The sequence below is a fragment of the Coffea eugenioides genome, chromosome 3 (assembly GCF_003713205.1).
Source record: "Coffea eugenioides isolate CCC68of chromosome 3, Ceug_1.0, whole genome shotgun sequence".
NCBI classification, from domain to species: domain Eukaryota; kingdom Viridiplantae; phylum Streptophyta; class Magnoliopsida; order Gentianales; family Rubiaceae; genus Coffea; species Coffea eugenioides.
Genome location: NC_040037.1, coordinates 15,456,989 through 15,478,995, shown reverse-complemented (window position 1 = coordinate 15,478,995; position 22,007 = coordinate 15,456,989). Strand labels below are relative to the sequence as shown.

At 34.2% G+C, this 22,007-nt stretch overlaps 2 protein-coding genes across 2 annotated transcripts; both read right to left on the bottom strand.

The window, feature by feature from the left end:
- Nucleotides 1-977: 977 nt before the first annotated feature.
- Nucleotides 978-2,730, bottom strand: LOC113766155 (probably inactive leucine-rich repeat receptor-like protein kinase At5g48380). The gene is made up of 2 exons (XM_027310374.1): nucleotides 2,318-2,730; nucleotides 978-1,859 (listed from the first exon to the last, which is right to left on the bottom strand). The coding sequence occupies exon 2, from the start codon at nucleotides 1,854-1,856 to the stop codon at nucleotides 978-980; it is 879 nt and encodes a 292-aa protein (XP_027166175.1). The 5' UTR covers nucleotides 1,857-1,859; nucleotides 2,318-2,730.
- Nucleotides 2,731-8,826: 6,096 nt separating this feature from the next.
- On the bottom strand, nucleotides 8,827-12,846 carry LOC113766154 (putative late blight resistance protein homolog R1B-16). The gene is made up of 2 exons (XM_027310373.1): nucleotides 9,351-12,846; nucleotides 8,827-9,206 (listed from the first exon to the last, which is right to left on the bottom strand). Exon 1 carries the CDS (start codon nucleotides 12,844-12,846, stop codon nucleotides 9,376-9,378), a length of 3,471 nt encoding a protein of 1,156 aa, XP_027166174.1. The 3' UTR covers nucleotides 8,827-9,206; nucleotides 9,351-9,375.
- Between the last annotated feature and the right edge of the window lie 9,161 nt (nucleotides 12,847-22,007).

Sequence of the window (22,007 nt, the reverse complement as noted above, 5' to 3'; positions counted from 1 at the left end):
CTGATATTTGAAGGGATACAGTGTCTAAAAATAAAGTTTACGAAGTAAAGTGAATAAATTTCATACTTAAAGGAAGTAAAGCATCCAAAATTTAAATTTAAGGACCAAAATAGGAATGCATTTATAGTGTAAGTGTCCAAAATAAGATTTATAGCCTCATTGTTATGGATTCATGACAACATTAATTGCATATTTCACAAGCATTTCCACGGTATGAAAGGAAGATTCAAATTAACGTAACTATCCCAATCCCCACATAGCATGCTTTCGTATAGATAGATAGTAATTATTGTACTTCCAATTTAATTTCAATGTATCTTGATGCCACGAGAAGTATGGATGCCCATTAATCTAGTTTGAACAAGTCCTTCAAATTACATTACACACAAGTCACTTGACTGTCTCATCTCGGCTTGTAATGGCGATTTCATGCACTAGTGCCGTCACATTCTCTGTCATTAGTCTGGTTAACTCTTTGTGATAGGCTAAAAAAAGATGAAAGCCAGTCAAGAAAGCGACCTAAAGATGTAAATTTTTTCTTCCTTTTAATTTCCAATTCGCGTATTGACTCTGTTGACATTATTGCTTACATTACACTTTTTACTTGAAAGCAAATTGAAATATTTTGTGTTTTGAGTACTTCAGCAACCATAGATATTATTTTATCAGCGAAAAAAATTATTTGATTGTATCGTAGTCAACACATTTTTTTTTAATCATTTAACTATTTTTTAATCTCACATACATCGTATGACAAGAAATGTTACAATGTTTTTTCAAAATATTATTTCAAATAATTTCCTATCCAAAAACACTCCATGTTATTTGCTTTTACCTTAGGATTAGAGTGATACACTATACCTGGGTATTAGTTTCCCTAGCAATCACAAGTACATTGGAGTTTATTTGGTGGATCTTACAATACTATGAATTTTGAAGTTCAAAACAAAAAAATCATCTACCCATAGAGAGCCAAATTAATCATTTCCAAGTTCAGATCTCCCAGTGATTTTGCTCAATGTTTTGTACACTTCTAGCATGGATGGCCTTCTTGCCGGATTAGATTGAATGCAGTCAACTGCAACTCTAACAAACTCAAGGATCTCATTTTCAGATACTTGCCTAATCTCATCCGAATCGCATGGTTTGGAGTTCTGAAATGTCCATTCGACCATATCAAGACCTTCAAAACTCTTCAGATAACCATTCATTTGGCTAAATTCCTTTTCAGCAATTAACTCAAGAAGCACAACTCCAAACTCATAGACATCCTTCTTAAACGAACCCGACTCCCATACTTCATTGTCTACCACAGTTCTCCAACTCGAAGAAGTAAAGTTCGATTTCAAAAGTTTTGCACTTCCAAAGTTGGATATCTTGGGTTCACAACCATGATCAAGCAATATGCATCTTGAACAAATGCTGCTATGGACTACTCCAACCTGATGAAGCCATGCAAGTCCTCTCGCAATCCCAACTGCTATTTTCACCCTCACAGGCCATTCTATGCACTTGACCTTGCCGTTTTGAGCAGAAAAGAGGAGATCATGGAGGTTTCCGTTCGACATGTATTTATAGACTAAAAGTCTGCTGTTAATTTCATAGCAGAAGTCTATGAGTGGTACGAAATTGCAATGTCTCATCCTTCCAACAGTCATGAGCTCAGACATAAATTCTTGATCGAAATCATATGAGTTATGGAGTTTCTTGACGGCAAGAAACCAACCATTTTGGAGTATTGCCTTGTACATTGTCCCCAGTTTCCCCGTTCCAATTATATTCATACAGTGGAAATCATCGGTTGCCTTGCCGAGTTCTTCGAAACTCATTCTTGTTACATGTTTTTCCAGTGCCATAATCTATCATTAGAGCACAAAGTATTGCTGCAAAATATATACTCCTTAAGGAGCTTCACTTATGCCGAAAAAATTTTGTTATAAATATGATCTGAAAAATGGAGAGCACTCATGAAGTGGTAAAAGAAAGAAAACAGTTAGCTGCTTAATCATAACCAAAAAAAGAAAACAAAACTAGACATATGATGTTCAATTTAATCCATATATACACCGGTGTAACTTAAAGTTCATTGTCTGTCTATAGTAAAACAAAACTGTGTGCTAGCAAGTTTATACTAAAACTTGAATGAATTAAATGATCAAACCTTTTACGTTTTACCCACAAAAAAAAAAAAAAGGAATCTTCTTTCTTGATCAAAGAATATTTTATTTCTTGGAACAAGGAGTGCGATAGAATTGGAAATAGTACGGATCTTTACACAAGCTTATGTACTCAATTTGGTTATAAGGAATGAAGTTACCTTAGAGTCTTGGATTCTCCCATTCGAAGTTAAAAGTCGTGGTCCTTGAGAAGCTGTAGTCTTTTGTTTTTTCTCATTCTTGCTCTTTAGTTTTCTTGCACTCAGGATAGGCACAATAAACAAGTTAAGAACTAGAGCCAAGATGGTAGAAAGTACCCATCCAACCACAAAACCACTTGTGAAGAGGATTTTGTCCTGTTTCTTTGTTTCTGAATTAGACTTACAAGGCTCTAATGGACCACCACAAAGCCCCAAATTATTTGCATAGCTTTCAGAAGGTATAGTTGCGCTAATAAAAATAGGGACTGGGCCAGATAAAAGGTTGTTGGCAACATTAAAAATCTTCAAGCGATCTAATAGGCCAATTTCTGGAGGAATTTGACCTGTTAATTGGTTGTTGCTGAGCTGTAGGGCATTTAGAAATCAACAATTTGCAAGATTTACAGGAATTTCACCCGAAAAATTGTTGAAAGAAAGGTTAAGATTTGGAGCAAATCGGACAATACGTGATAAATCAGAAGGAATGGTTCCATAGAGACTATTTGTTGAAAGGTCTATAGCCGTTAAAGCTGAGCAATTGGCTAGGCCTCTAGGAAACTCACCTTTTAGTCCCATTCCACGTAGGTTAATAGTTTGAACCTTATTCTCGTAAGGATGCCAGAATTCATCACACCCTACCCAAATGAAGGATTTAGGTATCACACCTTATCCATCCTAGCTTACGGATGCGATTGTAGGGTTCATCATATTTACCATCATCGTAGCCTCTATCGATTTCTTCAACCCTGGTATGCATCTGCTGAGGGCCTTAGCAGTTTCTTTGTTGAAATGACATGCACAAGTTTTGAGCTCGGCCATGAAAGGGCTAGTTTCACCAACAATGTTGGAGATAGTAAGGTGAGGAAGATGAGACAGGAATGAGATATACATACATTTGATCCAAGTCCAAAATTTTAAGGAATTTTTGTAGGCCTTGTTGCATCGTCCCAAATGGAATTGGCAGCCAAAGTTCTAGCAAATTTTGGCACATTTTGTCATGAACCACGGTGCAATGGCAATTGTATTATTGGCTTCATCTTTGATTAGCTTAAAAATATCATACACGAGCTAGATTAAATGCTAACCTCTTGACTGCTTAAATTAGATGACTATCCATGACCTAGAATTCCGTAGCCAAAATCAACTTTGGTTAAATACATAGCGACCTAAATATATGCAACACCTAAAAATGAGATGAATTTGAGCTCCCCCACCTAAAAATGAATTTAAAACTTATTTTTAAAAATCAATCCCGTTCATAATATCTTTCATTACTTGTATTAATTGTACATAAAACTTCATATGAAATTAACTAAGTTTTGCCCTTGGATTAATCATTACAAACTTTGTTATAATTTTAACTCATTTTTCACCATTCATAAGTTTTGTGCAAGTTGAATGCTAAAGTATTTGTAAAAGAGGATCATTTTTAATATGTTGATATAGATATAAAAAATGGATGACATAATCGGATGAATTTATTGAGTTATAAAATTTTAGACATAAACAAATGAAGAGAACAATAGAGAGAAATCCAATGGAGAGAATCCTAACTCCCCACCTAAATGGCTACCAAAGCATTTTACGAATGGCTCCTATTTTTATCTCTTAGATCTTTAACTTTACCAATTTATACTACTCTACGGAAGCATTGTCACTCCATTGGAATCCCAAATTTACCTTAATCCTAATTGCAATTGACTCAAGTGGAGGCCATCTCCATCTCTTTTGCAGGGATCTTCCTCAATTTCACTCTCTTAATTTAGTGCAGCTAAAGAAGAACCAAACCTCATCTTGTAGGGAGCTAGCAAGTATTCAATTATTCAACGCACAAACAGAGTAAGGTGCAAGACACGTCGACAATTTGTTTGGATAGCCAATTTTTTTAAAATTTTTTTTTGCTTGTATCATAAACATAATTTTCAATTTACCTTTTTATATTTTTAACCTCTTTTTTATCTCGAATACATCACATTACAGAAAGTACTACAGTAATTATTTTAAATAATTATTTGAAATAATACTCTATCCAAACAAAGCTGTGTTAGAAATTTTTGGTTTCGGCGTTAGCAATTTAAAATTCAATGGCTACCCGATTTAGAAAGTAGAGAAATACGCGTACTAATTTAGAGAGTAACAGATGTGGGACAAGTTGCGGCAATATGGGCCTCACCGTCGCACAAGTCAGTAAACTTCAAACGTCGATAACTGCATAAAGTTCGGTAGGAACATGCGGGCTTGTGATTTAGCCTTAGGTTCGTATCCTAAGGACAATTTTGGGGGCATTCAGGACAATTTTGAACACCTTTTCGAACTCCTCTTTTTTTTGGTTATACATGTTTCCTTATTTCAGGCCTGATGTTGGCAAAAGATCATTCGAGTTTTATTCAATTAAAATTTGTTCTCGGGTTTAGAAAGAGAAAAATAATTTAGAATAACACAGCACTAATTTTATGGGTAAATTACACTTTTCTTCTTGTAATTTAAAGTATTTCTACATAACTCTCTTATGATTTTAAAACTTATATATATATATATATATATATATATATAGACACACATACAAACATAACCCTCTCATAATTTAAACTAAAATGTCAAAAAAATAAAAAATGGTCCTTTGTAACAAGACCAACTGAAATGCAATCTTCTAAGGCCTTAGTCAAGTATGTAATCAAGCTAATTACAGACGGGACAAGTTATCTTGAACAAGCAAAATTCTAATGCTAGCCTTAGATTCTAATGCTATACTGTAAATTAGTACTTTAACTATCCAAATCATACTATATGATGGGAGTCAAATCACCAAAATTAAACTAAAAGACTATATGAATTTAAAAAAAAAAAAAAAGAGAGATTGTTTTGGATTCTAAACTTCTAACTTATTGACTTTGATATGTAAATTATTCAAAACTCTCCACCACTAAGAGTATCAACTTAGTTAAACCGCCATGGAATATTACAATCTATTAGTATAGCTTGAAAGACTAAGGATTTAAAATTCAAATCTCTTCTTCTTTTTCTTTTTTTTTTTGATTTATTGTATTAGTTGTCAAACAGAACATCTTTCTCTTCGCGAAGGAGACTAATTGTTCTCTTGATCTCTCTCCTTCCAATGGCTTTATTTCTTTTTTTTTTTTAAATAATAAGTCTATTTTAGGATTTTCTAGTGTTAGTTTTAGCCTCTCCTATAATTATCTAGTGAGAATTTTCCTCTCTATTTAGAATTCTTAGTGAGCCTTTTTAATTTTAGTTTTGTTTTTCCTTTTTCTTTAAATAGTGGAATTAGATGGATCCAAGCACCTGTTGTTTGTTTTGATTGCATCCTTTTCCTTTTCCTTCTCTTTTCTCGTTGTAGATTGATGAATGCTTGATAGCTAGTGTGCTAAATTAAAATACAATTTATGTCAATTTTCCCTTTGATTTAATATATTATTGTTTTACTTTGTGGATTCTACTTATGTTTTGTGTTTTGATGGTGTCATAGGATTATGGAATGAAAAAGGGCTAAAAAGAGTTGCTGTGGAGGTTATTTACTTTAAAGCATGGGCGTGTGTTAAAATACTTGCGATATTCAGAAGCTGTGGAACTCTAGATTAATTTCAGCAATTAAAGTAGATGATCCATTGATTCTCTACAACTATGGCAAAAAACCAAGAGTCCTATTTTCTTTGGGAATCACATTTGGATGGATAATTAGTAAGGATTTTTATTCCAACTTTATGTAGGAGAATAATTTATTTCTGGAAGGTTTTATTAGAGAAGAGATAATTCTTTTGTTAGGAGCAACATTTTTTTGAATAGAAAGATCGATATATTCTCAACTCTTACTCTCATTTAAAGAAGAGGATTAGAGTAGCTAGTTTTTCTTTCCTCTTCTCCCAAGACACAAAAACGCCGATATTTTTTCTCTTTAGCGTACTTTCTCCACGGGGTGTGGTTAATCGTACTTTGGTAGTCAAAGAATAATTGAAGAATTGGTTCACGACAATTGTGAGATCTAATTTATTTTTATTTTTTGTTTATTTATTTGTATATTTCCTGTATTATGCCTGTAATGATTACCGTGTGTGATTAAATAGGTACACAATATATGATTATTCACAATAGTTTATTGCCAATTGAGACAATTAAATCTATAATTATTTGACTATTTTAATATTTGTGGCAACTGGCATGATTGGCTTTTTGTCAAGGAAATATACAATCTAATTTAAACGAACCCTCGTAACATATTTGTTGATTGGAATTGGAGTTTTCTAATCTTTAATACTCTTAAAAGATTAAATCCTATAAAAAATTGTTAATGGTCGACAAAATAATGAAAGGTTGGTCGTTAGAGTTTGTTGACAATTATAACCACTTTATTCACGAATATTTGAATTATCTTTGTATCAAGAATCAATTGCATGAACTATTTTTGACTGTTGCTGGAGCTCCATCATTGTTAATTTAATCTTGGTTAATTTTCGTATGTTTATTTTGTATTTAAACTAATTAGTTAGTTTAATCTCCAAGATCACCCCTTTTATTCATTGCTTTGAAAGGAAATAAATCAATCCAATCTCTATTGAGATGATTCTAATTACCATTGCATACAAACTCTTATTTTTCAGAGTAGATATTTTATTTTTGATTGGCTCACAACCTGTCAATGCCTTCCCTTGGTAACCCCATTAACATATTTATCCATCATTCTCATCAAAAAAAGCTAGTCTAAACAAGGAAACAAGTATACGATTATCATTTTTCTAGGCCATAGCCAAGGGGTTAATATCCACTCCATTGAATTCCTCTCCATTGTTCTCTCCACTTCTCATCTCTAGATTAACATATTAAGAAATGGTACTCTTGCTTATACTTTCGCATTCAATTTACACTAAACATTTGAATGGTGAAAAATGAGTCCAAATTATAACAAAATGTGTAATGATTAATTAGCAAGAAAACTTAATCAAATTTATACAAAATTTTGTGTGTAACTAATACGAGTGATGAAATACATTATGAATAGTGTTGATTTTCAAAAATAACTTTTAAATTTATTTTATTAGGGTGTAATGGAGAGAATTTTTTTGCAATGCAATGGAAAGGAACTTAGTCCCATGGCCAAGTATGTAATGAAGCTAACTATGGATGTAACAAGTTACCTTGAACAACTATTGTTGAAAAAAATTAGATTATATGCTTTACCTTCTAAAGTTATAGTGTGAAGTAGACTCAAGGTGATCCTTGTAGAATAATGCTACTATAAATTCATGGTACATGAAGAGTACTACACAAAAAGTCCTATTAGTTTCCAAATTGACCTCAACTTGATAAGTGACAATGAAATTTTTACCTTTCAGTTCGGTTTTTTAAGCATAATGCTGAGTAGCATATATAGTTAATTGGGATTATGATGACAAGCAAGCAGAACATAGATACTATATGTTTTCTGCTGCAAGATTTAGAGGAAATAAAATCTGCTATTAAACTAAAAGATTATATATATTTTTTAGAAAAAATTATTTTGGATTCTGAGCTTATAATTTATTGACTTTGATAAGTACATTATCAATACCCTCCAGCACTAAAAGTATCAACTTAGTTGAACCGTCATCATATAGCAGAGTAATTGCACGGTTGGAATACGACCATCTATTAGCATAGCTTGACAAGCAGAGGCTTTTAAAATTATTCAAATCTCATTTTTTTTTCATTTGATTCTATGTTAATTAGCCCAAAATTCATTGTATTAGTTGTCTAGGTTCACTTGTCATAGCCTACAAATAAATATAGGCATCGACCTACTCTACAATTTGGATATTTTATAGTGTGGAATTCAAAAATAGAAGATTAAATATCCATACAATCATATGACCTTTGAAGCTCTTTGGAGAATTAATTATTTTTACTAACGTCCTTTCCAGCAAATAGCTCAAGCAGCAGGAAATCAAGTTGCAGACATCTTTCTTAAAGGAACCTAAGTCCATACAAAGAGTAAATCTTTCCTACACTGACGGTGTATACACTATCATCGTTGGATTCATGACATGTGTGCAAAAGTTGAATTTCAAATTCAAATTTTGCATAGTTGTCATTCATCTAATGCTGATAGTGTATACACTGTCAGTGTAGGAAAGATTAATCCTTGCCAAAATTCTTTAACTTGAAGAAGTAAAATATGATTCTGAAAATTTAGCAAATTTCAAAGTTGGATATCCTGGATTCAAAATTAAGATTGAGCATACATCTTCAACCAATTCTACGACGGAGTACTACTCTATCCTGATCAAGCCACGCAATGCCTTTTGCGATCCCAATTGCAACTTTTATCTTAAACCTGTTTTGAGCAGAAAAGAGAAGATCATATAGGTTTCATTTTGACATGAATTTGTAGATCAAAAGTATGTTGTTAATTCCCAAATTGGGCTGTCTTATTCTTCCAAGAATCGTGAGTCCAAATATAAATTGTTAATCAATTCTGTCAAAATGATGGAATTTCTACCTCAAATAGAAAAAAAAAATGAAAAAAGATAACAGAGTTTCTTGAGAGCAAAAGGCCAACCATTTGCGTAGTATCTTCGTACACTCTCCCAATTCAGCAAATTCACACATGTTTGAAAAGAAATAACACACAACCATTACTAAATTCAGCAAAACGAAATTACACAAAATACGCCAACAGCAAATTATCTGCATGGCCTTTATGCTGCCATGCAGATTGATAAAATTGTGAATGGTGTACAAACCTCATTCATTGTTTCCACCATATCTTGACAAGAAAAGAGCCTACTGTTACCTCAAATCTTCTACAAAAGCACCAAAGAAAGCCAAACCACACAGATGAGCACTACCGTAGCACTCCCTGATGATATCATTAAGAAAAAAATAGAGCAATAATTAGTTGTTTGCTCATCAATTTCATGCCTGCATTACCAAAAAAAACTACCAAAAGCTAAATATAGATTATTTCTGCAAGCCAATTAATGGTAATGACAAAAAAAATTACCTGATATTGTACCCGCTGATGCCCTTCAATATTTTCCATAAATGATCTTCAGATTCTCATTTCCATAATTTTTCTGTTCTTCTGCAATTTCCCATACTAAAGATTTGACACCATCTCCACAAACATTCATCTTAATGGTTTCAAGAGTTGGTATACGCCCTAAACAAGCAGGCATCATTTCCAAATAAGAAATTCTGTGGAGTTTTAATTGCTGAAGGCACGGGAAGTAATCATCACTGTCAAGGTCTGTCTCTATCCACTCCACAACCTCTACATCTTCCAACGTCAAGACCCTGAGTTTAGGGAATCCTCCTTCCATCATCTCCCATTTTTGGCCGTCCATTGACCGCTGTCTTAATTTGAGGACTTCAAGATTGGGTAATTGTTCAATCAATGACATTTTTCGACAGGATAGACCCAGGTTGGAAAGACACAACTTTTTCAAATTCTTGGGAAAAGAAAGCCCAACATGTTCCCGTGAACCTGAGAAGTTGTAGCCCCCTAAGGTGAGTGATTCTAGGCATTCTAGTCGACTCATGTCGCAGCACACTCTTCTTTTTCCCCAACAATTGAAAATTTTAAGTTGGCGAATATTGGGAATCCTTCTCAATATGTTCTCTTCCCCTCGACGAAAAAGACACAGAGTAGAGAGTGTGTCTAAATTGTGTAGGGTGCAGAGAATTTCCACAACGTTTTTATTGGAAGGAAGACAAACACGCCTTACATGTACATGCCTCAACTTCTTCATGTTCCAGATACAGTCTGGCAATGAAATCTTCTCACCAGATTTTAGACGAAAGGTTTCCAAATGTGAGAGATTGGCTATAGATGGGGGAATGAATTTCATTTTCCAAGCTGTAAGGGCTAAGTACCTCAAACAAAGAAGTGATTCGACTTCAGTTGGGAGTTCCTTCAGCCTTAGGTTAATGCCCTCTAAATTCAGAACTTTAAGATGTTTGTAGATGCAAAAAAGGAAGGAGATATTAAGCAACTTAAACTTATTACGTCCTGGAGTAGCATCAAAGAATACCAGAGTACCTAAATATGGACAAAATAGCTTTGACTTTATAAAATCCTCTTCACTGGAGCAAATGGACAACCGAGGTAGGTTGGGAGGTTCATTAAAGATAGAAAGCTCATCATATCCTCGCAGGACCTGAAGAAATTTCTTTTCTTTCGCCTCACCCTTACAGAACTCAAATATCAAATCGTGAATGTAACAAGTTTTGACTCCTCCAATGGATCTGTTTTCACTTACCATAACTAGGTTTCGACCAATTAGGTCCATCAAATATTCTTCTGCAATGTCCTCCAGTCTCTCTCCTTCAATTTTTTCCACAAACCCTTCTGCAATCCAGAGACACATCAACTTCATGGCACAAATTTTTTCATCCTCTCGAAATGCAGCAAAATACAGCAAGCAGGCCTTCAAGTGATATGGTAAATGCTCATAACTGAGCTCCATCGACTTTTTGCATTGTTCTGCATCAGACACCGTGGTTGAACTTAAACTTTCAGCAAATCCTTCCCAAACACAAATATCATGCTCTATAGTTGCTAGGACTCCAGCTGCAACAACAATTGAAAGTGGCAATCCTTTGCACTTTTTGGCGATCTCCATTCCCAATCCATGAAATGCTTGAGGACAATCTTCTTTTCCAAAAACCTTCTTCTGCAGTAATTCCCAACTTTCTTTCTCACTGAGTGGGCGAAGATTGTGAGGTTTCCCCCCATATTCAACCTGTGAAGCCACATTAGAAGATCGACTTGTGAAGATGATTCTACTTCCTTTCTTGTCATCCGGGAATGAAATTCCCAGCTCATTCCATACTTCAATGTCCCAGACATCATCAAAAACAACAAGATACCGATTCCCCTTCAGCTTTTGGTAGAGCTTTTGAAGCAACGCATGTTCATCCAGATTTTGAAACTCATCATCCATCCTCGAATGTTTGCCATCAGAGTGTAAAATTTGAAGTAACACATTTTGCATGTTATAGGCTTGAGAAACTATACACCAAAGACGAATGTGGAAGTTATAGATTACTGAACTATCATTGTAAACTTTTTTGGCTAAAGTTGTCTTACCAAGCCCAGCCATTCCCACAATGGGAACAATTTCCACCTGTTTTGATCCGCTTACAAGTCGTTCAATTACTTTTTCTGCCTCATCATCAAGACCAACCATGACTTCATGGGCTATTGGCATTTTACCTTTTGATAGCATGTGGGTGGAAGTCTTGCTAACTTCTGGTGCTCTTAAGCTATGAAAGGAAGGAAGACTTTCAATAACGCTTGAGCCACTGATCTGATCCTTAAAATGCTTGAGATGGGTGTTGGTATTAGCCAGCATATCACAACAATCAAGGACCTCTGTGGATTCTAAGAAGCTAACTTCTCCTTCCTTCACTCTGTTTAGAGAAGGCGAGCAAATTATAATGCCTGCCTCACAAAGAAGAGCACCAATTTTTTCGTTTTGCTCATTCATCTTCTCCTGCTGCTCCCTTAAAATGCTTCTCAAAAACCTCAGTCCTGCATAGAGTATTGGCATCTCATCTTTCATAGAATCCACAAAGCTAGAGCTGCAGCATAACAACTCCCAGAGACGACTTATCAGAGAATCATTGAAGTTGTTCAATATCTGCTTATCCCTCATTCTATCATGCAATGATTTTGAGGATCTTGTAGCTCTAAGAACGTCCATATAAATCTCGTAGACTTGAAAATCAACAGGTGTGATTTTCTGTTGTTGTTCATATATCATGGAGCAGAACTCAGGATTGTGCAGATCCTCATCTTCCGAAAAAGAACACATGTAAGAGAGGCGTGCTGTGTTCAAAGCCACCACTTCAAAGTGAGCCAACAGCAAGGCAGGAATATCTACAGTTCCTCGCAATTTGCCAAAGGGAATGAAGCTTTTGAAGAATGTTAGCTTTGCTTCAAGGGAACTCAAAGCAGCATAAATAGATGATTCACTAATTTTGCGATGCATATAGCCATTTGTCAAATCTGCTAGATTTTGTAGGATGACGTCTATGAATTTCATTAGTTCATCATCTGTCATCCAAGAATTTGATTGCAATGACCTGCTGCTTGCCAAAGCAAAGTAAATTTGGATGATTTCTTGCTTAAGTAATTTGATTTCTTGCTCAAGTAATTCGATCTGTTTCTGAATTTCTGGCTTAAGTAATCTTTTACCCGCTTTTGATCTAAGGGAAAGAGAGTGAATGTCCTCCTCGTATTTGTGAAAGGTGTCTTCAACGCAAGATAAGAAAGATGGAAGACTCACCTTCTGCACTACATCGTCAGATTGCAAGTACAAATCATTGCTTTGGCTCCACTTTCTTGCATACATAACAAATGTTTTGAGAAATTTCATGCGTTTGATTGCATCACGAACACGATCACGGCAAGGAACATGCCGGTATCGGAAGCTGTTCGGGACCAGCAACTCTAGATCAAGTAAGACCCGATCGATGCTGCAAGTGGAGACCATCTCTTATGCAGGGATTTTCGTCTCAAATTTTAAGAGAGAAGCAAATCTCATTAGCTGCAGAGCCAGCGAGCATTTCTTTCCTGAAATTTACTTCTTTGCTTTTCTTATGAAGAGTATTGAGATAATCAATGATACAACCAGGTGGAATTGGCTGATTTCAAGATGGACCCCAGACAATGATAATACTACAACTAGGTGTTGGGCATCTGAGGATTTAAAAGATACTACGGAGTACAATTTTGTCACGTTAGCAAAAGTTAGTGTGAAAATAAATCGTGGGTCATCAGCAATATCATTTGCTCATGTCTAATTACAAAAGGAAGTTGATAAAATCAATTATTCAACTAGGTGGAATTGGAGCTAGGCACGTATTGGGTTAAATTGGCTTCACCCAAAATCCAAATTTATCTTGAACTAATTACAAATGGAAATTAATAAAAATTAGTTGACTCTGTCATCAACATTTTATTGGGGAAATTTGATATGACCATCTCTCATGATCACAGAGAAATGCATTCTTGAAACATTTTCTATTGGGGTCATTTCGATAACCAGTGTTGTATTACAAACACATTAATTTTGTACTCTTTCAACATGGATGGCCTTTTTTGCAACTCTGAAAAAAATTCGAAGGATCTCATCCTCAAATACTTGTCTACTCTTATGCAGGGATTTTCCTCAATATCACTCTCAAATATTAGTGCAGGTAAAGGAGAAACAAATCTCACCCCAGGGCCAACAAGTCTTTCTTCCCTCAAATTTACTCTTCTTTCATTTTATTTTATATTGTTTTTTGTAGGGTAGTGAAGAAAAGAAATTAGATACTCAATTGTTTAACAAACAAACAGAGCAAGAAACAAAAGATCAGCAAGGCAAAAGACAAAATGTTGGAATTATCATAAAATCATATTGTGTTTAGTAGAGTAAAGAAGTTTTCATTGACAAGTTTATTATTTTTTGGACTATTTCATACTCATATTGGGGTTGAGAAGGAGCACCTATACTGAAAAAAGCGTAAAAATTTAACCAATTGCTCAATTCAGACTTGTTTTACTTTAATCTTTATAAATTGAATGTTTCTTTGAAAAATTTAAGCTTTGTTACTCCATATAGCCACATCCTATTATTACATACATAAATTCTATGACATAACAATTTTCATTTTTGTTGCTATGGAAAAAGTAAAATGACATTAGAGGTTTTAGTTTAATGGATTCTTTCAGTTGAATATAAATAAGTACAACTGAGCCAGGCCTTGAAAGCTTGAACTGCCAAAACAAAGTAGTTAATTCTACAGTTTTGCACTCTAAAGTTGTTAATTCTTTCAAAATAGTATGGTTTCACACACTATTCGTGCAAGTTTAGGAATAACATAGAGCTGTATGCAGAGGTGACAATTTGTCCCAATTTCCAATGGGCTACCCATGCACAAAGGGACTTTGGGCGGAAAGAGTATTGTAATTTGATATTGGATTTAAAATGGAACATATTTCAATTGTATCCATTAATTAATGAGAAATTTTGGGAAATACTTGTTCCAAATATCTCCCCAAAAAATTGACAAAGCAATTTGGGAAGTATGTTCATCTGAAGAAACTTGACAAATAACCAAGCCAGACCCAGAACCCACGGTTAGCTCAAGACTACCTTGCAACTCCTGCGTTGACCCATCCATTTTACCAACCTACCCACTGGGTATACCCAAAATTTCCCCAGATTCCATGTCCAGATCAGATTTTCCATTTTCCTCGCGACTCTGTAATCCGTATCCTATTCTACCTCTTTTCGGACCCTCCGATCGGACCCTTCCCTGTTAGCATCACCGATTTCTCTCATCCACCGCCAAAAACCTTAGCTTTAGATCCGGATTCTTTAACCAACTTCCTTTAATGGAGTTGGCCACCACATTAATTATGGGATGGGAGGTCAAGGGTTCAAACCTTGCCTCCCATTAATGTCCCTTAATATGAGGTTTGTTCTAAATCCATACGGGTGTGTGGTGCAACCGTCTGGTCTGATAGTGGTTCAGTCCCCATCAGGTTCCCCCGACTCAGTTGGGCCATCCCATAGAGTAGGTTTCCCCTCCCCTTAGGAGTAGGAGTAGGCTAGGCTAGGCTAGATGTGCCGTTAAGCTAAAAAAAAAAAAAAAGATCCGGATTCTTTTTCTCGATCCATGTAAGATCCAACCCGAATTCGTTTGGCTTTCCGGTTTTTTTTTAATCTTTTTTTAGATTATAATGTTTGTAATTAAATTAGCAAATTGACGTTATTCGACTATGTTGGGAAGTATGTTCATCTGAAGAAACTTGTAACGTGGAATAGCTAATTCTCTTGAATGACATGTGCTTCAAAAATTCATTAGTGTGTTTTCAGGATGAAGGGGCTAATTTGAAAGACTATTAGCATGAGTAGGTTCTTGGAATCTTGCTAGAGGAAGAGTACTAAGTTTGCATGAGAGGATTTATCTATATGAGAGCTATTGGAAATGGATAATATGTTTATTTTATGTTTTGTATCTTTACTTGTAAAGAAACTAACAAAACCTTGATTTCCTTGTTATCAATTTTTAACAAAAAATAAAAAATGAATTAAAGGAAAAAAAATATGTAGAAATAAATTTGGGTATTGGGCTGGATCAATCTAAACCCATCCCAAAGTGATCCTCCCAAATTAGTCCCAAAACACATATTGATAAGATTGGATCCAAACTCATATGACTCGGTTCCATCTCAAACTCAAGCAAATCCCGTCCATTCAGTCCATTTTGCCACCTCTAGCTGTATGCTAGCTTCTCATTAACAGAAGATAATGATTCGTTCGTACGAGGAAAAGCCTCTGTTTTAGTCGACTTTCATTCACAATAACAGCAGCAGTAGTTTAGGTGACTTGAGACACCGATGATTTTACGGTCCAAAGCATGTAGAATAACTAAATTAAAGGTAGGATTATTCCCTACCAAGAATGGTCCAGACGGATCAGTCCCTCTCTATCATACATTTATAATAGTGAGGAATATAAAGTGGAATATAAGTTGTATTAGCAGACATATGCAAGTGGTGGGCTCAGTGCTTCTGAACCTTTGATAAGTAGCGGGTCGGTTTCATAGAATTATTGGGAATTATTGTATTCTCTTTCCACACAATGGGATCCCGACTCCACAGACCAGAATTATTGCGGACGGGGGCAGGGCGTGAAGTTTTTGTGTAAAATGCACAACGTGTTACTCTGGATAACACGGTGTAATTTATTTTCAATAGTATGTAATTATAGAATAAAATTTTGTAAGTCTCATGTATAGTGTGAAAAATACTATATAAGATGCAATCTGAATTTTACATTTTTTTTTTTACCAAATCTTAACCATGAACCAGCAATAACAGTTACCGTTCCTGCCCCTTCTCCAATTATTGTAAGTCCCTGTTTTTGCAATAATTCCACTTCTTGTCACGAGGCAATCAATGAGTAGGAAAAAATCGACTATCCACAGTTTAATTTGTTTAACTTCGTAATTAAGTAGCCTTGTTTTGATAGCAGATGTGGAGTAAGGGTTGAGTATTTTAATTCATCCATGTTTGAAATATGAATAGAGTATTATTTGAAATAATTATTATAGCACTTTTTATGATGTGATGTACTCTTATGTGAGATAAAAAAGTGATTGAGAATATAAAAGTTGGGTTAGAAAATATGTTTATGATACAAACGAAATTTATGTTTCTAAACCAAAAAGAAATCAACCAAAAAATTTGCTCAACCAATAAGAAAAGTTAAAATTTCAGTTATGCAATATCAATATTGGCTCTCGAGAAAGTTAGTAGAGAAGTCTTCAAATGTATTTTTGTGTTTCATAATTAGTATATATTTAGCATTTAGTAATAATATATTTGGATATTTAATTATATATATATTTATATCATTATATATATAGCAAATTTAAGGATCGGGCCTAAATCGGGTTTAAACCTGATGAGGACCAAATTTGACTCATATTTAATTTGGGCATAATTTTTAGGTTCAAACTCAAATTGGCTCAGTGAAAGGTCGGGTTCATCAGACTTTTTTTGGGCTGAACGCGCCAAGGTCGGGCTGGCCCAACCCCATTGACAGTCATAATAAATATAAAGAGTAAAATGATAAAGTTCAAAATTAATGTTACGGAATGCATTAATGTTAACAATATACAATGGTCAAAGAAAATGATTGGATTAAAGAAGTAAAAAATTATACTAATTAGTAGCAGTGCTTCTTTTCAAGAGTCAGGACTTAAATGCATGCTAATTATTTATACTAATTTATCTACTTGTATCATAAGCATATTTTTCAATTACCTTTTCATATCAAAAAAGTGATACAGAATTTTTTAAAAAATATTATCCGAAATAATTTCCTATCCAGACACAAATATATGCCCATTTCAGTGTTACTTGGGCCATTGGAAATTAATTGAAAGTCTTCTCATTTGTCTTTCTTCAACATTGAGGGTGTCCATTTGGATAATGAGAGAGAAGGAGACTGGTTGTTCTTCTGGTCAAACACGGCCAGAGAACCCTCCCTTTCCTTGCTTTTTAACTAAGGGTTCATGGGTAAGGCATACCCATATTTTTAAATGTTTGATATCAATTCTTATTACTCATATAGAAAACTTCCACGAGTTGATTGAGAATTAGGTCTTATTTGATAATTCAATTCAACACTTAAATTTAATGGATTCAAATTTTAATATATTCAAATACGTTTGATAACAAAAAATTAACATTTGTATTAATTAAGCAGCACTGAATTTTTTTGACAAAATTTACTCTAAAAAAAATGATAACCTATTCACTTATCATTAACACTTAATGTGACATATTTAAATAATTTACTAGATTCAAATTTCAATTTTACTAAATGCTGAAGAGTTAGAACCGAAATGCATGCTAATACAAGCATATATTATTACAGCTATTAGAAATCAATTCAACTCTTAGTCTTTCTTCCACGTTCGGGGGGTCAATGTGCAGAATTCGATAGATTGATGGAGATCAGATACTGTTCTGGTCAGGAATGGCTGCTGGACGGTCCCATTTCTTGTTCTTTAATTCAAGCTTTAGCCTTTAATTCGGAGGTTCTTGTTTTTAGATGGGAGAAGATTTCATTCACAATGCGTAACCAGTCTCGCCTTATGATTCTAACCTGCTCCCTTTTTTACGTGCGAGCAACTATATTCAGGTTTTGAGACCTGAGCAATTTTGGGCTAATTGATATACATTGGAAGAATATTTTCATATTCTCTTGTGGTTAAATTTAATAATATTATACACAGCTAATGAACTGATAAGATTTTTATAGTGTTATATTTATCTCTTAGGTAGAACTACAAACGAATCTCGCAAACCAACTTTTTAGCAGCGAAAACTGCCTTAATTGGCTGGCTGAGCTCAAGCAGTTTGATCAAAGTATCAAATCAAGTAGTTTGATTAAGAAAATACTCCCAAACCTCATGATATGTAGGCATACTTTTTAACATTAGTACCCATCGTCTATTTTAAATTCCTTCAAAAAAATATTATAACTAATATCTACTTACATATGAGCTCAATTAGATGGGGATCTATGCAAGTGGAGGTCATCTCCATCTCTTATAATGCAAGGAACTTCCTCAATTTCACTCTCAAATTTTAGTACAGCATGAGGAGAAATATTAACAAATCTCGCCTTCTCCGGATCTAGCAAGTATTTCTTTTGTGGAATATTCAATTATTCAACAAACAATAGGAGCAAAAAAGAAAAGATTAACAAATAACAACGTAGTGGTGACAGTAGTGTAGGACTTACGAGAAAGTTGCATCTCGGTTTGGAAAAGCAAAGAATTTTTTTTTTATTCATTACTTTATGGTTTTTGAATGAATTATTTCACTCTCATTTTGTAGCTAAGAAGCACCAGTGTCGGCATTGTCCACTAAGAAAGGGACCCTACACCTAGACCTTTTTATTTAATTTAAAAAATTTTCGCTTTCCGTAAAGTAAGACTTCGTTGGAATTTTTGAGAGAAAAAGAGCACATAAGGGGCCCAAAAACAGAGAAAGGAAAAAGTTAAAGTTGAAGAGAAATTTTTATTATCACGACAATAGTTTCTTTCATTTTGAAGTGAAAAGGAAAAGGAGAATGATAATTTATAATTAGTTATCTATGTTAGCTTTATTTTGCTTTTTTCTCTTTTTGTTGAAAATTCAAGCATAACTGTTCAATATGCATGCTCCAAAAATTAATCTTATAACCCAAAACCAATAGCTAGTTTTTATTTTCAAAAGAGATTTTAGTTTGCTGGAATCTTTGACTTGAGTTTATATAACTACTAACAAGGGCCTTAAGCGATGAACAAAGAGTAAAGAGGATTCAGCATCAGTCCGTGATTATGTTTCACGGGTCGGGTGTTCTTTCCGCCTAATAGATTTGTAACTCGAACCAGTTCTATTGGTTCGACAAAAAATTAAACTATAACTGTGTCCACGGTCATAGAGTACTCGAATGACCGGGCATTTGACAAAGCGGTTCACGGACCCGAAGGTACTAGACTCGGTACCAAAGTTAAAAAAGAAATCATATTTTCATAATTGAGAATTAGAAAATAAGTAAACACCTAAAAGACTTTATGTAAATATAATTCATTATTTGTTAAGAAAGATCACATAACCATCAATACTTGCATATTCATAGTTAAAAACATGTCTGCAAATATCACTTATTCTCAGCAACAAAAGCTAAATATATTATATAATTAGCAAGTTAAGACTTTTATATTGTTGAGATAGTCAAGTATATCATCTCAAATATAAATATTTGATGAAAGATGATTATATATTTCTCTATTAATTTTAGTTTTAATGGACAAAATTATAAGTACATCCTTACGTATGAATTGGGTCAGGTATCTACGATTTTCAAAGCCTTAGAATTGCGACAGGACATACTCCGTTATTAATCCGATTTGCTGCTACCCGAACTACACATATTAAAACCGATTCGAGTACCATAAATTTGCGGTTCAGATCGAATCAATGTTTACGATTTTTTGGGTTTCTCTACTCAAAATAAACGGCCTGTGTTATATAAACTTGCAAATCTTTATTACTTACAATCAAACAAAAATTTATTCCTATCATACCATAGAACCCAACAGACAACGGGAAAAAGAGGAAACCAAAGAACATTAAAGTGCTTAACAGTTGAGAATTTTTTACAACCAAAATTTAGCCAACTAATGGAATCTAATTGAGCCACCCAAAAGAAGGGGAATTGACAGGAAAAGATGTAGCCATCCAAAGACAAGGAGTTTAGGACACCTCCTAATTTATATGTTTAGACTCCTTGCCCGCAAAAAACGCAGGAGTTCTCTCGAGGCTAGTCTGTTTTGAGAACACAATCGAAGAAAATGCTTGGTTCAACTTTCCAAATCCATGCAAGAGGACTCCTAGTAAAATTAAGAATATTGCTACAACTCAAAACTAATTTAGCAAAATCAATCTTAGTAGCAGGTTGAAATTTCCAACCCAAGATATCAGTGACCGTCATCATATAGCACATAATTGCACTGTTGGAATATTACCATCTATAACATAATTCCAACCCAAGAAATAGAGACTTTTAAAATTATTCAAATCTCATGAGCTCAAAACATAAATTGTTAATCAATTCTGTCAAAATGGTGGAGTTTGAAAAAAAAAAAAAGATAACAAAGTTCCTTGATCTCAAATTGTTGGTCCTAGACCAAATTAATCATATAAGTAACAGTAATTTCTCTAGTAGAATTTAACAAAGAAATTAACAAAATCTCATACCTCAATATTGCATTAATAAATGCAAATAATTTGTACAATCAAAAGTTATTTTGGCATGGGTTGATGTGCGAACTAGATCTTAAAATTATTGGATGAACAACTTCTGATCTTCAATCCGACCACTTTAGAATTGACAGCTACTAAAAAGTTCGGTAGGGCTGAGGCGCGTAGAACGCTCTCTTTAAGACGATACGCGCCCCTACGGTATTTTTTAAACCGATGCAGAAGGTCTAGCGCGCCGCCTCCAGGATACAACAGCCCAACTCTATAGTTGTTGCTTCCCTTTGATCTGCACAACCAAGAGAAACAAAAGCTTCCCAATATCTGACTTTGCCCAAAGAAAATAGAATGAGGGAGAAATAAATGAGTGTGAGGAAAATAGTATTTAGAATGATCTTTTGTTAAGAGAATTACGTGTCACAAATTCTCCAAAGAATTTCACTATTTATAGGCCACAAAACCTTAAGAAAAAGGGGTTGAAAATGTGTAACAGTTTTTCCATATTAAATTGTAGTTAATTGGTAGAATTTGTAACCTAAAAAATTAATCACATTTGAATGGGTTATAAAGACTCAATTAATTCCTCATTTGAAACAAATAATTCATTTGTAACTCTATTTCAAATAATTGTATAATAACTCCATTCAAAAATGCATTGTAATCCCACAATTATAATTCCCATAACTCCCAAATAAATTATTATAACTCCTTGTAATGAAACTCCCACAATTATAATTCAAATAACTTCCAAATAAATTATTATAACTCCTTGTAATGATTTGGTCAAGGAAAAAATTAAGATTTTATTAAAATACACCAACATTCCCCCACTTATTTTAATAAAATTTGAGAAGAATAAAGATTTGGACAAAGTGAGAACATCAGGCATAATGAAAGTGGCATTGCCTTGAAACCTTCATTTAGTGTTTCCATAATCCCCATATTAGAGTCAAAGTGGACTATAGCCTTGAAACTAAGAGTACTTTAAGATATGTAAGATTATGTCACACACATGATATTCAAGATATTAATTAACAAGCTTCTTAAGCCAGCACATTATGGCCTTGTGCTTTATCCCAGATTCACGAGTGCTTTAGAGAATTAGCCAAATTCTCATAGGAAGCTGCCTTTACTTCCACACTCATATAGGTGAGTCTATCAAGAATACCCCTATGACTAAGGCATTCCACCCATAAAGGACTATAGAACTCATTAAAAGATTTATATCAAATCTTAACCTTTCCTTCGTCATAGAATCACGAGCATGCTCTACACCATGGGAAGGGATTTAACAATTTTTTAATATATGCATGCTTTTCACCCAAACCATTCTATGATTCG

Bases quoted from the DNA above. Each gene is read 5' to 3' on its own strand.
- LOC113766155 (XM_027310374.1), bottom strand. From the start codon at position 1,856: ATGGCACTGGAAAAACATGTAACAAGAATGAGTTTCGAAGAACTCGGC.
- LOC113766154 (XM_027310373.1), bottom strand. From the start codon at position 12,846: ATGGTCTCCACTTGCAGCATCGATCGGGTCTTACTTGATCTAGAGTTG.